The 16,828-nt window shown below is 37.7% G+C and overlaps 1 protein-coding gene across 1 annotated transcript in view; it reads right to left on the minus strand.

Annotated features, from left to right (window-relative positions):
* Nucleotides 1–473: 473 nt before the first annotated feature.
* The window catches only part of MSH2 (mutS homolog 2), a gene marked incomplete at its 5' end in the record, with an annotated part of 52,230 nt that continues 35,875 nt past the window's right edge, over nt 474–16,828 (minus strand). Inside the window, 8 exons of the mRNA XM_009587856.1 lie at nt 474–812; nt 3,284–3,456; nt 7,479–7,726; nt 8,121–8,325; nt 9,839–10,084; nt 11,961–12,058; nt 15,034–15,184; nt 16,258–16,381. Coding sequence (XP_009586151.1) covers nt 642–812; nt 3,284–3,456; nt 7,479–7,726; nt 8,121–8,325; nt 9,839–10,084; nt 11,961–12,058; nt 15,034–15,184; nt 16,258–16,381 — 1,416 coding nt within the window. The remainder of the gene's footprint in view (nt 813–3,283; nt 3,457–7,478; nt 7,727–8,120; nt 8,326–9,838; nt 10,085–11,960; nt 12,059–15,033; nt 15,185–16,257; nt 16,382–16,828) is intronic.

The following is a 16,828-nucleotide window of genomic DNA, read 5'->3' on the forward strand; positions in this document are numbered from 1 at the left end:
GCATTACAAAACCACCCAAAAATGCAAGAGTTACCACCACCCAGGCATGAAGAGCAGGGCCGTAGTATATTTGACTCGAGCATTTCCTCCACACAGCAAACAAAAAAAATCCGCCCTCCCCACCCCAACTCCACGCAGGTACACATGCAAAAGTTTTATGACAAATCACTTAGATTAGATACTTTTTTCCAATGGAGCACTAATATAGCGTTACTAAAACTTCGCTGAATTAATTAATGTAATTGCATCATATAAAAAAGAATCATGGTATAGGACAAAGATTTTGGGTATGCCCTGTTGCTTTTCAAGGCTGTGGCAGCTATATGCCATGTGAGTTGTTACACTTTCTAGCACACTTTTCTGGCAAAATATTACGCATTTTGTTTGTACAGTCAATAATTCTTTCACTACTGAAAAAGCATTTTATTGAAAACTTCTAAAACTACACAATGATCACAACTGAAGCGGGAATCTGGCACAGAATGTGCTCAGAATCTTTTACAAAATAATTACAATCCAAGAAAAAAAAGCCTACATAAATCAGTACAAGTATCTTAAAGTATAAAAGCTACAAGACAAGAAAATGATAATTCTTGCAATGTAAAACACACTTCAAGAGCTGTATCCTGTTCTGACACCTTTTATGATGTAACTTTCGTTCGGGAAATGATTTCATTCACAAAACTGTTGTTCTTTGCCAACACATCATTTCTCAGCTGTTTCAGCTTGATTTTGATGTCTTCTTCTGACATATCTGTCAGGGGCAATGCTTTCACTTGACAAAGAAAATCCTGAATTATCTTTTCACCTTCCTGAAACGGAGGGAGTAGAAGAAAAAGAAAACAGAAAGGATGTTTAGATTGCAAGTAGGATCTTTCCAAATCTGCCAAAGATACAAAGGATTATTCAGCACCAGAAACTTTTTGCAGGCTAAAACCACCGTTGTTTTTGCACTTGCTGTCATGGTCTCAAAACCAGAACAATCCAGTTATACTGGTATCAGGAGTACTTTCCCCTTTCAATCCATGAGCAAAAAGCATCAGTTGATCAGCAGAAATACGATATTTAACATTGAGAGCGCCTACATGTGTTCCACATTTAATTCCAGTGTGCAACCACATTAGGTGAGGACTGCTAGCAATAATAGCATCAGAGTGGCCATATTACCCAAACTAGTCCCTTTTTGGAGGAATTGTAAATCAAACCCAATGTTTCAATAGGCAAAAGGAAAGAAAAAATTGTAACCAAGCAACTGGAGAGTGGCCGTCACCAAGGAGAACAGATGATAATTAAGCTTTATGCATATGCTTTTACACAAACAGGCAAAGTGAAACTTCTAAACAATCTGAATTGAATAGCAAGAACAAACCTTTCAATGAACAGTATTCAGGATCCCTGTACTAGAAACAATTTGCGTAGAATACAGAATTTTGTCTAATCCTCTGCATTCTGCATTTTAAAACTCTACTACAAAGTTTTCTTAGTTTTGTTTTATCATCTAGGACTAACGCAGCGTGCTTTCAGTGCAGAAATCTCCAAAGGACTTGGAAATGTAACAGCACGCTTTTCCTTCTAACCATGATGTTAACGAAGGCAGACAAATTGCCTGTGTGAGACATCTAGAGCTATGCCATTCTATTGCCGAGAGTTTCTGAAATATTATGTATTACTGAAATATCCAAGAATAAAAGATGATGCTGTATTTGTCAGAAGTGTTTGCCATGTCAATTTAATTTAAACTAACTTAAGACCACACAGCCAGATCCAACTAATCTGAAAAATACGTCACCGTGATACCTAGCAAGCTGGCAAAGGAAAGGCAATAGTGGAGCAACTGAGGTAGTTGGAGGGGGAACCTCCTGGCACTAAAAGGTAGGACAAACCAGAGATCGTTCATCCACATCATCAGATCCACTTACTGAGCCAGGAACAAATGCAGTAGACCTCTGAAACTGAAAATAAAATTAACAGGTAACAGCCTCTGTCTAGAGCAAAGGCTTTTTAAATGTAGAAAGTGCTTTGGATATGGACTAACGCTTCAAGGCTTTCATGTACTGGAGTATTACCAAGATTGCTACTGATGGATAGGAGGAGATAAATAAGTTACAAGACTGCAAAGTTTCAGGCTAACTGCTGGGACACAGAACTACAATCTGTAAGCAGATTTATGCGCATGCAGCAAGGAGGACCTATTGGCAAAAAACACTGCAAATCATAAGGCAGCAGGAGGATTTCCTAGGAGGCTGCAACAGATGTCACTGTAAGGACTCTTAATCCAGCAACAATATGACACAGGCTATTCTGAAAAAGCTTCCTGTAAGCTATTGTCTTCCTTTACACGACCTGCTAATGAAGCTTCTTTTAAGAGAAAGTGAAGGGAGAAGAGAAAAAACAGTTAACTCAAACGGTTTTACACAACTGTATTATGCAGTGAAGACATGATCAGATCTATGCTGAGATATGAGTTTCCTCAACTTGTGCTTGAAGCCTGTGCAAAGCCAAGAGCATTTTACTTCTCAGTTGAGTAGAGAAAACCAAGCTAAAATTATCACGTGAAATGGGAAGAACTTTATGACGTCTGTAAATCAGACATTCCAGGTCCAAACTGCCGTGTCCTTTAATATGACTGGCTTGTGAGACATGTTCTTATTAATGGGACATGGAAGGGCACAAAGGAGAAAGCTGTGTACTCAGCTTTTCTCTGATGTGAACAGATCTGAACATGTTCATGTTGAGCTTCAAGAAATCTGCACTAATAAGCCCTCAAATAAGGGGGAGCAAAACCAGGTGCAACCCACCTGCAGAGCCAAGAATAATCTAAGCAACAATTAAAACAAAAGCTGTACCTTAAGTCCCAAGAAAGACTGCATACAAACTAAGTAGCCAACAAAAGTGATGAACACAAAATTCTGGCTTGCTTCATGGCATAAAGAAAACCCCACAGGACAGCTAGAGACATGGTCCCTTGTATGACTCCAGTTGTATGCCAATCATACTAACTGCTGATCATTATTCTTTAAGAAAAAAAATTAGTTTCATTCTCATCACTATGGTTTTAGATAAAATTCTTGCCTATGTTAACTTGAAATGAATCTAAACTAAAACCCACTATCCTTGAACATCTCTTCAACTCCTAATGAACTTCATAGCTAAAACATTTTGTTATGGAAAAATGAGATTATGGTTAATTATCCTCAAGCTTTGGGGGAATCTGAATCCTTGAACTATTTTGCTTGGGCTATTCCAGCTAAACAAATTTTAAAAAGCATTTCTGATAACAAACCTCTCTTTCTCTGTACAATTTCTTGGCTGGTGGTTCTCCTTCAGATTCCTGGGACTTGCCAATGTTTTGAAACTCCTCCAGCTCCAATGCTTTCTCTCTTGCACTTTCTATCACATGTTTTGGGAAAGCCGCCAACTCTGCTACATGTATTCCAAAACTCTGGTCACAAACACCTGGATGCAGAGGGGGAAAAAAAAAAAACAGTAAAGAATTCTCAAGAGGTAATATGGCTACACAGAGATTATATGAACAAGCTTGTAATAGTTCTCTGTTCTGAAGAATTAAGTGCGTGACATCATTGGCTTCTCCCAACATTTTCTGATTTACCTTTTGGACTTTACACGATAACACAGACTAAAGAATATGCTCTTATTTAAGCTCTCTTAGAGCAGTAATTACAGAGCTCCAAAAGTGCTTCAGGAACAAAGGGAAAACTCTTCAGGCAAAAAGAATTTCCCTCTAGTATCTGAATGAAATTGAATAATGTTTTTTATTAAAGTTCTTCAGCACAGTCTGTAGAATACAGTAATTCGCATCATTTTTTAATGTATTTCTCTCACATTTTTCTATATTTATGAATACATATATATGTGTGTGTATATATCTATATATAAATATTAGAAATGCTGCATTCTCAATCATCCTCCTCTTCCTTTGCATCAGTACACATAACTCCTCAGTCGCCGGGAGCTGTCTTTAATTATATCAAAACCTTTCAACTTTAACTTTACACTTATTTAAATTAATACATTGTTTATAACATTTGGTTGAGAAAGAAAATTGCTCAAAATATGTCAATTATACAAAGTTACATAAAATAATATTCACTTCAATATCAAAAGCCCTCTGATACAATCTGTCAACTCCATTTGTTTACATTACCATAATTCCGATTGGCCACCCACAAACATTACTACATCATTTTAATTCTGGTCTCCAGCAAGGAGTTATGAATAAATGAATTACACATGTAAAATGATACTTAACTAATCATCTCTTAAATAGTGAGTAACTGAAGAATAGGTGAAGGAAAACTTAGCATTTAGATTCTGTTTTATTAACCTTGTAATCTCTCAGGTTTCTTAAAGGAAATTAAGATTTTTAAGCAGAAATTAGTCTTCTTGATTTTATATTAAGAACACACACCTCCCCAGATACAAAGCTAACTCAGAGGCCTGGAGAACAGTACTTTCTGTGTCTCTTCTTCCAGTGATTCTGTCACACTCTTGAAGCATGAAGACAAGGATGAAAATACTGTATAAAAGTTCCTTATCATGCATTTCAGATTTAGTTATACATTTCAAATGACATGAAACCTATTATTTATTTCAAAACACAACTGTATCCAAGCTGCCTATACTCACATCCTTGCCTGAACAACATAATTCTTCCAAAAGGGAAAGGGCACAACACTAAATGCAAAAACTTATGTGAAAGACATCCATTTTGAGACCAGGTATTTTAAGGTGAAGATTTCATAATGTTGTATCTCATCTGACAGAGATTTAAGTAGACAGATACAAACTATTGTGCCTCTATGCTCAATAGCAGTTCCAATAAAATGGATCAAATGAAAAGACACTGCATGTACAAAAGGTGTATGACTAAAAATGTCAAAACTGATTGAAGAAAAATATGAAACCAGGCTTCTGGAGTTTTCACCAAGACCAGAACAGGTGAGTTAATACAGGTTAAAAAATTTTTAAAAAGGGGGAGTGGTTTGAAGAAAGAATTCACCCAACTATCTGCAGAATATTAGGGGTTCTTACCGTAAGAGTTGCTATTCCAAAGAATTTAGAAGGTAGAAGGTTTAGATTTAGTGTATATTACTTCCCTCGCCAACTTAAGTACTCAAAATAAGGCACCTAAATAAAGATGGCTTGTTTGAAGATACTGTACATCACAGCTCTTGCTGCATTGAAAACACTCAGTTTCAATGTACGCTTGCAGCAATTTATGACCACACTTGTCTTCAGTTCCCATGCCACACTAAGTTGTATTTTAAGCATGGATTTGAGCAAGGCATTCAGAAGGCTCTGAACCTTCACTTGGTGGAAGGAGCCCAACACGTGCTGGAGAAGATGCAAAACAGCAAACTACGGAAGAACCACAGACACTGCCTCTCTGCTGGGACAGGCTGGGTACCAGGGCCACAGCACTTCGGACTAATATTCAGAAGCAAAGCCTGGGCATTGCCTAGGAAAAGCTCATGAACAGAGAGGAGAACAGAAGCCATTACTAAGGAATAAAGATCTCAAAAGACAAGGACACAGAGTTAAAACAAACAAGACCGTGGCAGCCGGAGATATTCTAACCAGCTTTAAGTAGACTCTCAGTAAAGCCAGAGGAGAGCAGTACTCCGGTCATGCTTTGATTCCCCTTGTTCAGAGCAGTCTCCTAGCTTCACAGAAAAGTACCCGAAACCTAATTGCAAGACTATAGCCATAGGGGAATACAAAATTAGAAGTGGTTATACAAGTAATCAAAGGGCAAGAAATAAAGTAATTTCATGGATTTAAAACCAGAAGAAATGAGTAAGAAACAGTCAATAGTCATAGGAGTAAAACCAGCATGGTACTACTTGAGTGAGGTTCAGATCAGGATATAATAAAAAACACATTTACCAATCATCTAAAGACACTTAGTAGTATGGTGATAGCCTGTGAAGATTATAAAAATTATCTTTAAAAGCATAACAGTAAAATTTAATAATTGGACAGCATATTAGATTCATTTCAGAAGAATATATGCCAGAAGGAATGAACTGAAAAGTCCTAAACTGGCTAAGGAAATCAGAAAACATTAGGGAGAGTTCCAGGATAATGCATACTGAATATGGCCTGATCATGAAAAGCAGTTATTAGCATGAACTAGGCAAGCGAAAGCAAGTATTTGGTATTGTGTCAACATAACAAAACAGCTTTTAAAATGAGAAACGAAGTTCAGCAATTCTGCTTGTAAGATTAAATCCTAAACTAAAAAGATATACGTAAACATCAGTCTCCAGGACTTGAGATATGTGATGAGGACTACGTCCTTAGCCTTAACAAGGATGGATGATACTTAGTAATTGTTTTAGTAAAGATAATAGCCTCAAATAGTTATTCCTTATTTGAGACAAAACCACTGCACAAGGCAAGTTTTTGATCAGATCCAGCATAGCCACAGTGTTCTATAGTAACCACGTTCTATCCATCTGAGTGTCATCTAATTCATTCCCTCATTGTGGAGCTCAGAAAAGGAAAATTAAGAGGTATTTTTAAGTGAAAACATAACCTAACAGTACTCTGCCCACATTTTAAATCAAAATCTCAGTCCAGAGCTTGGTGACCTGACTGAAATGCTCTTATGGGAACAACAAAATCATTGTAGAGTTCACAACTAAATTAGAATGCCACAGATGACCACACCTTGCAAGCCACAGTCACACAGCCCTGCTTTATTTAGCATAAATATAGGCTCCTGCTGGAGGGAGCAAGAACAAATGATTGGGGATATAGAGAAGCATGAGGAACCGCTTATTGTGGTTAACAGATTAAATTTATGCCCAATTAAAAATTGCCTAATTTAATACCAAAAGGAATAACTGGATCCACTAAAGGATTTTAATTAAATACTCTGACTTATCTTACACTAACAAACAGGCTATTTGTTGTTTTATTATGATGTCATTTGCTAAAAACTAAACATACAATTTTTCCTATATCAAACTACTGCATAAATTGGGCAACATCTTTCTTCAACAACTAAGCCTTATTACAATGAAACAGACATTATTAAAAACTGTCAGCACATAAAAGTTGCACTCATTCTTTTAAAAGAACAGTTTAAGGAACAGAAGTCCTTTCTATCAGCAGGTTCAAATGGTTGATTAAGGAAAATAGAAAATAACCTTTTGGAACCTCTCTCTCTACTCTTTAAAAAACAAAAAGGGACCGACCTCAAAGTATCGACTTGAGTGGCAGATATAACCTAGAAGTCTTAACAAATAATCATCATCAACATCACCAACTGTGTTGACACATGGACAGAGCTCCTGCCATACACACTCTCTATGGACAGAGAAAAACATGTCTATCACAAACCCTAAGCTTGGAGTATGACATGAAATTTTTTTAATGTTTTTTTCCATTAAGATTTCTTCCTCTCTCAGGGCGAAATAAAGTTTACCCTGTTACCGTTTACACAGTCTTACCTTCCTTGACACGATAAAGCATCGTCAGTGTGTCATCGCTGGTCAGAGCGGTAACATGTAGGTTATTTACTGTTGGCACTTGATCAGCAAGAGCTGTCAGTTCATGAAAATGTGTAGCAAACATACAGAAAGCACAGATTTTGCTAGCAATGTATTCTGAAATCGCCCATGCTAAGCCAAAGCCATCGTAGGTAGAAGTTCCTCTTCCCAGCTCATCAATGATTATCAGGGAGTTTTCAGATGCTGTCCTAAAAACACAAGAGCATTTTATAACATTTGAGAACAGCATGAACTCTGGATATTGGAGTACCACAAGTTATGTTGTAGAGGCAAGAGCATAGCATAAAAGAGGCAAAAGACCTTTCCTATTTACATAACCACATACAAATAAAGTGCACACACAATGTCACACAGATCATTCCAAATTAGTTTCTTTGTCCCATTTAGACTTTGGCCTCCTATGATCTCTATATGACCACCGAAATAAACAGAAGGCTACTTCAAGAAATTATGAGCCTGCTAGAAAGGGCTTGAGATCCTCCACTGAATCCTACATAAAAGGAAATCTTAAATGCATCTTTCTTAGAGTACCTCCTTTCCCATCAACCCCAACCAACAAAATCAAATAAGCACAGGACTTACCTAAGGATTGAAGCAGTTTCTAACATTTCAGCCATGAAAGTAGACACACCTTTCAGCTGACTGTCTCCAGCTCCCACCCGAGCCAGGATACAATCCACAATGGTTATTTCTGCAGAGTCGCATGGTACAAAACACCCAATTTGGGCCATAAGAACAATCACCCCTGTCTGTCGGATGTAGGTTGATTTTCCCCCCATGTTAGGGCCTAAAGAAGAAATTTTGCAAGAGAATTAAAAAGCCATCATCTTTTACAATTCAACAGTTCTTTTAAAGGAGAAAATGTTCTAAATCAAAACAAAGAACATTTAAACTTACTACTCTCTTGCCAGAAAAGAGTAGCAGACTTGTCTAACAGGTGCAACAAGTAGCTCCACTGCTAATAAGGCTTGCTTGTATGTCTTACTGAATGCTGCTTTTTCAAGATAAAGGTGATCGGAGAGTGTTAGGGGCCTTCATAAGTTTTGGGACTTCTCAGAAGTATAAGCAGTCATCTAAAACACATGTCCATACCTAAAACTAATAAGCTTTAATTTAAAAGTCATCAGTATCGCTGCTTAAGAATGAAAATAATTTGTTTTCACCTCAAACAACAATTACAATTTGTCTGTAAAAATGCAATAGCTTAGTTACAGACCGGGTACAAACTAACGGGTGGTTTAAATTACAATCTAAAGGGATTCTGAATCAGCAAAACCAGACATTAATAAGTTAAAATTAACTGAAGTACAAACAAAATAAAAAGTATTTTCCAGAAAACTGATCATTAAAAACAATTTTACACTTTTGCTAACTAGAAAAACAAGCGTGTTACCATGCATTTATTCAGATTTTTAGTTTTTCTTTTTGATTATGCTAGAAGTGTTCCTTAATCATTCTCTAATTTCAGATCTTTGCTACTCAGAATGTATGTCAAGGACATCTGGATGGAAATTAAAATTCAATTAAATGTATAAACACTAAAAATGTTTTCCTGTGTAGTAAAATTATCTTAATTACACCAGAGAACAGGGGAAAAAAGGGTACAGTTAGAAACATGTTTTGCATTTAAAATTGACTTTAATACTAAACAAAGAAAACATTAACAAAGAGGCTGCTTAAAATCTTGCCTACAGAAGGTGCCTACATGGCTACAGTACAATTGATGCCTAGTGGAATCACCTAAGCAGGTTCAGGTTCTCCAGCTCCTGAGGTTTCCTGGCTTGTGGAATTACATTCACTAAGGCAAAGAATACACGCATTAAGGAAGGACTAATTTCTTATTTCCTACTGGCCTAGCAGCCTCTCTCTCCTTCCCAAATGACTATTTCTAAATCAGTGATCACCTTCTCCAAACAGTGCACTATAACTATAATCACAACAACTAATTTCATGACTACTAGTTTGGAAGATGAGAAATATGTCTGTATATGCATAAACATGTAGAATATCCACTATCATAGGAAATATTTCACAAGAACATTGTGGACACTTCACTTTCTTAGTACAGTAAACAATAGCTTACAAATACCCTCCCTTCTTTTCCAGAGCTATACAGAAAGATGAATAACTGGCTAGCTGCTCACACTTTGTTGATTAGAGAAATTGTTTTGACAGAGTTTTACTGGGTTGTTGGTTTGTTTGCTTGTTGTTGGTTTGTTTTTTTAAAGACAACATTACTGGAAATACTCCAGACATTTAAAACATAAATAACAAATGAAAAAGAGAACAGAAACATTTACCAGTAATAATGTGGAACATCTGCTTGCCCTTCTCAAATGTAATGTCATTGGGGATGAAGGCCACCTCATCTTGCACTTCGATGCAAGGATGCCTGGCACCTTTCAGCACAATCCTTCCTTGTCCCTTTTCCAGAATGACAGGACGGACATACGGCACTGGTGCTCCGTTTGACACATGAGCAAAACTGACAATTGCATCTAATTGAGCTATCACATCATTCATCGTCTGTATCGGTTCTGCATAACCTGTTTTTGATTAGAGAGATGCACAAATTCAACACAGTTAGAAATTATTTTGTTCTTGCTGAAAAGATATTTTAAGGCCTATATCGAGCCCATAAAATTAATTCATCTGCATTACAAGTAGATTTTGTTCAAGATAGCAGTCACCTTCTGTGAGAGTCTAAGATGTAATCCTAAAGTTTCCATGCTTTGACTACAAAGGGGACCTCTTCAGATTAAGAAAAGGAAGAGGTGAGGCCATGTGGATTATTTTGCCTTAACACCAGACAACGAGAAACAGCTTATCTTAGTATGGGAAGGCAAACGCTCACAATGGCAAGATGGCTGGAAATCCAGTAAGTTCCCTTCCTCAGTAGTACACTGAATGTCGACACTCATGCAAACAAAGACAAGAGACACAGCACTGACAATTCAGACACAGCAACCATTTATGTTTACGTGAATGATGGTATGGAGAGGTCTGTAAGATACAGTGCTTGTGATACCAGACATCTAGACTAGATGGACCAGCAACCACAGTACCAGTTTTTAAGTTTCGGTGTTCAGTTTTTTCAGTGAAAGGCACGAGGGAAAGGAGTCTACATAGGTAAACCATCTAACACCAGCAAATGGGATGCATGTGTCAGAAGAGGTGAGCAGTGACCTGCAGAAAGAGTCCTACCTGTACAAAGTGCATTTACTGTTCTAACATCATCCCTTGAATTGGCTAGGTATAGATCATTAAGAGGACTTTAAGTCACTTTCTTTCAAGAATTACACACATAATTCAGTCTTTTTCATTAAATTGCTCCACTTGGGGAAGAAAAATGCTTTTTAAATACACATATACACTTGTAAGTCTATGACTGCACACCACAGAAGCTTTAAGCAGCAGCAAAAGACTTTATTAAACATACTAGATATTTATAGATGACATATTGAAGCTAATCCCACTATATAATACCCAATTAGCTTTCCACATAAATATACAAACCTTAGCATGCTACACACAAAAGACCACCACTTGAAAACTACCAAAATACCAAAAAAACAAAAAAATCTAACAAGCTACTGATTTTGCAATATACTGGCAAATTCCTTATCATGGCAACAGGTCAAAGCTTATGAAGATTTCCACCGCAACTTAATACACGCTCACATATATTAATGTATCAGCTTAAAAAGTGTTTTTTTATCTTTACTACATTTACCCTTAGCTTAATATTCATTAGTGCTTTCACCTTCCACTTCTCTTTCAAAGAGCTAAGATTTGTCCTGCTGGATCTAGTGCCTTTGGGAGAGGCAACATTTACAGAATCCTCCAGCCCAAATACCTCCATGTCTCCTCTTCTTTTAGCGAAGGACAGTAAAGAATGCCCTGTAAGTAGGCAATCTTGGAGCAAAAACATATGGAAATTAATTAGGAAAACAATAATTTTTTGTTGTACCATATAAGCGATGACTAACTTGGTCTTATATTGCATACCAACGTTCTTTCTTCATCATCCTTCACAGACCTCAGGTCCCACTCCCTCAGTTCTCTGTTGTCCTTTACCTCTTCCGGCTTCTACTTAGTCTGCCATTTGGGTGGAGATGCCCAGAGCCAGGGAGGTAGGTGGATGATAGACGTGGCCTTTATGTGAATTTTCTTTTTCTTTTTACAGGATCAGCATTTGCACACACCCCATCACTGCACATTTGTAGCAATGCCAGGAAAGGGTCTGACCATAGAAGACAATATATTTCAAACTTTCAACAACTGTCCAAAAGCCAAATCTCATTTTTCACACTAGTTCTTTGAGGAATGTTACGGGTTCTTCTCAATAGAAGGACCTACAAAGTAACTGCAAGTCCTTCCAGCATTCCAGACTGTGATACGCATCAACATTGACATATTCACCTGAAGCAATGTTAATGATTTCCTTAACAATCGCATCCTGAGCCTCTTCATACTCTTCTCTGTTCTTTATATATTCGTCATTGACGGAGCTCAGTTTGCTGTGAACAAAACCACAATATTTAGAAGCTGTAATGTTCTGTCTTCACTGCTACCATGCCAAACTTCTGGCCTCCTCATCTATGAGTCAATACCAGTTGTCCCCACCTGTTTTAACAGCAAGGTTCAGCACAAAGCAACTAATCTACAATTCATCCACACCAGGGTATCAGTAAGATTAATTCCACGTTGAAGATCACCCATAAGGGCCAAACCAGGAATTCTAGCATCTCTGAACACATCATTGTTAAAAATCTTAGTGGTGGTTTGTTACAGACATGCTATGTGATAAGGACTTGCTCTTAAAGCTGAATTTCTGGCTATTTTGCAACAAGATGTGGCACGTTATAGAACTGGCAGAGGAGAATTGCTGCTAAGCAACTGTGTAATTAGCCCAGAATCCTACAACAGGCTTATCAGAGCTGAAGGCATTGACTTTCATTTAGTAAAAACCTCAGTGAACTACTGTCAGTAAGAACAGGTTCTAGGCTTCAAAATAAGGTAAGTTGAAATCCAGAGAGAGTTTAAACAAGTGTTTATTCTTCTCAAGCTTGTCTCCAAACATGGAGCAGAGTGTGCAGGACTGAATATGAAACACACCCAAGTAGTGCACCCACACTATAAGCAGAAGTTAGCCTTGTGCTTCGAGTACGATCTACAGAAGCAACTATAACTTAACTAAGCACAGAGAAGTCTGTTTTATTAGTGATCCACGGGCTTCTTCCCCAAGGTAAACTAGCAGATAACACTTACTGTAGAGGTTCTAAGTACCATCTTCTCAGTTACAGAAAAGCCTAATTTCATCATTACGTTTAGATTCATAACACTTTTAGAACCAAAAAAAGCTGTTTTAAATTTCAGGGATGTTTTGAAAAAATATCCTCTGAGTAAATGTTAAACCAAAATGCAATTAAGGTTTACACTTTGTTCACCTAAGTAAATTGGTGCAAAATACATCAACATATTGGTTGGTGTGAACCAACCCTCCTTTGCCCTCCTTTTCAAAGCAAAGGATTTATTACTATGAAAGTGAGCAATTACCAGAAACAGTCACTATCAGTAATAGCACTGGCTTGAAACCAACCTTGCCCTGTAGGCAGTGCTCCTCATACGTATCTGTCAATCAAGATCTCTGTCAATAAACTCAATTCTCTGATGCTAACTCCAACAGGAACTGTTACACATAAAGTGATAGCAGCATGGTTTGTCTGAAACAGACTGTATGATGTATTAATCTCTGCTATTCTTACCCTTCCATATATAACACAAGCAGGTGACTTAAAGACTAGTTTTCTCCTGGACCTGCCACTGACAGACAAGGAGGAACTCGTCAGGAAGCTGAAATCCAGTTAGTGGCTGATTATTAGCAGCATTTCTTAGGGCAGATACTATTTATGCCTTTATTAACAACCTGAATGACGGGACTGAGTGCACTCTCAAAGGTACTCTCAGCAAGGTTGTGAACACCACCACATTAAGGGGAGCTGTCAGTACACTGGAGGACAGGGCTGCCATTCATTGCATTATCTACAGACTAGAGAAATAAGTGGACAAGAATTTCAACACAGGCAAATGCAAAGTCCTGCACCTGGGATGAAGTAACTCCATGCAACAGTACAGACTAGGGTCCAAATGGCTGTAAAACAGCTATTCATGAAAGAGTTGAGGGACCCAGTGGACAAGAAGCTGAACACGAGCCAGCAGTGTGCCCCTGAGGCAGAGAAGGCCAAGCCCATATTGGCTGCACTAGCAAGATGTAGCCAGCAGGTCGAAGGAAGTGATTCTTCCCCTCTGTTCAGCACTCGTGAGACCACATCTGTGGTGCTGTCTCCCGTGTAAGAGAGACACCGAACCTGGAGCAGATGGCCAGCACAAAGATTTGGAGCTGGAGCACATGGCATACAAGGAGAGGCTTAGAGAGATGCCTGCCCAGGCTGAGAGAATCTGAAGTCAGCCTGGAGAGGAGAGGCACCAGACTCTTCTTGGAGGTGCACAGCAAAAGAATAAGATACTAAAAACCCAAGCTTCTGCAACGAAAATTCTCATTAGATCTCATTAGGAAAGTTTTCACAAAGAGTGGTTCAGCACTGGAACTTGTGCTCCACCACAAGTGTTCTGAAGGATGCTTGGAGGATGGGCCCCTGGGGAAGGCCTTGAGCTATCTCATCTAACTTTGAGATAGGATCTAATTTCCAAGGTGGCTCTGCTTTGAGTGGGGAGTTAGGCCAGTTAACCTCAAGAGATCGCCTTCAACCTAAGCATTACTTGATTCTGCATATGCAACTTTCTACTTTGTTCGCTCTGTGTAAAAATAAATGAAGTATAGAAAGAGAGACACCTGATGACGAGGTAGCCCTTGCTCCTTCTAAAATGCTCTAGAAGAGCTAAAAATTCAACAAAAAGTATAGACTTTTTGCTTCGCTGACCTGTGACAGAACTGCTGTCCAGACAAGGAGACACTGAAACAGCATCAATGCAATTAGCTTGGAGACTGAAATTTTTAAATAGCTTAATCTATAGAGCCATAGAAGCGAAGTCCAATACATAGGACCGACGGAAATTACAGCGTGATTTGGAACACAGAAAAGGTAATCAACAAAACTGCTGCATGTCATATTTGGTGATGATAAATAGCTCTTTTCCTATTGCAGCTTGTGAAAGTGTCTGTATAAACACTCACAGTGAATGCAATTACGCTACTAGCTGCAGCTAAAACAGAGAAATTAGCCCAAGTCAAAGGACCAAAAATAGCTAACAGTTGGCAAAGTAAATGGGGAATGCAGCTTTTAACAGAAACTGTATGACTACTCCTCCCTTATGCCAGTCTTGCTCAATATCTCAATCTGTGAGCCAATTAAAAAGGTGAAAATTCAGCTGTTCAAGATGTAAAAAACAGTTTATCGGCATAATTATAAAGAAAGGAACAATTTTGTTTCTTTCACAACAGGCTTGAAAAACTACCAAGATGATCTCATACCTGTTAGTAAATTTCACACCATTCTTCTGTGTATCAACTATTCCATATCTTGAATTGTTACGGAGAACTTTTTCCTCCTTGCAAGTTATTCGGAAGTGATGTCCAAACTGCGAATTTGTCTCCAGTTTGATACTTTTCCCAGCTTCCAAACCTTTTACATGAAAAGAAAAAAAAAGAAAACAACTGTATTATCAAAAATCCTGCAGCCTGTGCTATTTCTGCTCACTAATCCCCAGTTTGTATGATGTAGCCTCCCTTAGATACACTATTCAGTATACTTGCTTTGGTTCCGTACAGGTATGAGAAATACCCAGACCTAACAGAAGTTTACTGATTCATTCTCTGCTCTTACTTTGTTGTGCTCTCAAACTGCGTATTCAAGTCAGGTTCACAATTATTGTATTGCTACATATTCTCCAGAAATGTGAAAAAAGTTCATAGCACACTGCAAGGACATTCTATATTGCTGCTGTAAGCACAGCACCTGTAGTCTTGTGATCCTTTTACCAACGCATACTTCGGCTGGTGAGATTTCTCATTCCATCCCTACACAATCTTGTCTTTCCTTCTTTTCATCCAGGTATCTTGTTTACACTAAAAAAAAATCCAGACTAAAAAATATGCAAGTCCTTAAAGGTGTAACCTAAAATAACTATGGTGTTGTCAGTTTTCCTTGCCATATTTGCATTAAAAAATGATTTTTTTTAAGTTGCTCTTTGAATGCCCAATTCATCAGCTGCACATGGAATTTTTTGCATAGGATAATCAATAATTTAAATGTCTCATTTGCTTACACATTACATTTTGCAAATAACTTCAAAAGAAAACTAGCATGTCCTGAATGGACACTCAGGAGAATGCGGGGACGGGGGGGGAGGGCAGGGGAAGCAGTTTCAATGCATATCCACAAAGGATGTAAAATAGAACTAGGCTCAGCCAAGAGTTATATGAGTTATAGTTCTACAAAATGAATTCTGCAGTATCTTGCAACATACATAATAATTTCTGAAACATTCTGGAATGCCATCCTTAAAAAAAACAAAAGGCCAAGTTATAAACCAAAAATCACTCCATTTTCAACAGATTGTACTGTGACAACTATAGTCACCCAAAGCTAGTAATAAAATAATACAAACTCCTTAACTCCTCCATACCAGTTTTCATCACTTGATCTCAAAACATTTTACAAAGGAGGTAAGAATCAAAAGCAGTTTCATACCCTACCTAGTTCTTTGGCTGCGCTCTTTAAAAAGGACTGCATTTTTTCTTCCAGTTCATTCATCTTCTCTCTTAATTCTGTCAAATTAGGATCAAAAGAAGCCTTGACAAGAAATTCATGATTCTCCACCTAGGGAAAAATAATAAGAAAAAATTCATATGGATATAGGCAGTAAAAAAAAAAAAAAGAATCACCTCCCTGATCATACACAGTGAAATGAATTTACTTAATCATCAATTTATTTTTTATATATATATAATTTTGTAACGCAATGCTGTTTGTGATAATTGGTGTCTGATTCAACTACGAAACAAGTATACCTCAAACACTTGTTTTCTCAAATAATATACTTTATACAAGCAAAATATACCAATTTAACAGACTCCTCTACTTTGAAATGGAGTCATCTGCACATTTATTTGCATACAAATAACTGAGCAGTAGGCAGGAAAAAAGGGAAGTCAGAGGAAATGAAATTGTTATGTACATAATCTGTATGCTAGCGTGGACTTACGCAGCTAATCAAGACAGAGCGTAAAAGGATGGGGCATTTCAAAACAAGAAGTCTTTGGAAAT

This window comes from Fulmarus glacialis, unplaced genomic scaffold, assembly GCF_000690835.1.
Source record: "Fulmarus glacialis isolate BGI_N327 unplaced genomic scaffold, ASM69083v1 scaffold10951, whole genome shotgun sequence".
Taxonomy (NCBI): Eukaryota; Metazoa; Chordata; class Aves; order Procellariiformes; family Procellariidae; genus Fulmarus; species Fulmarus glacialis.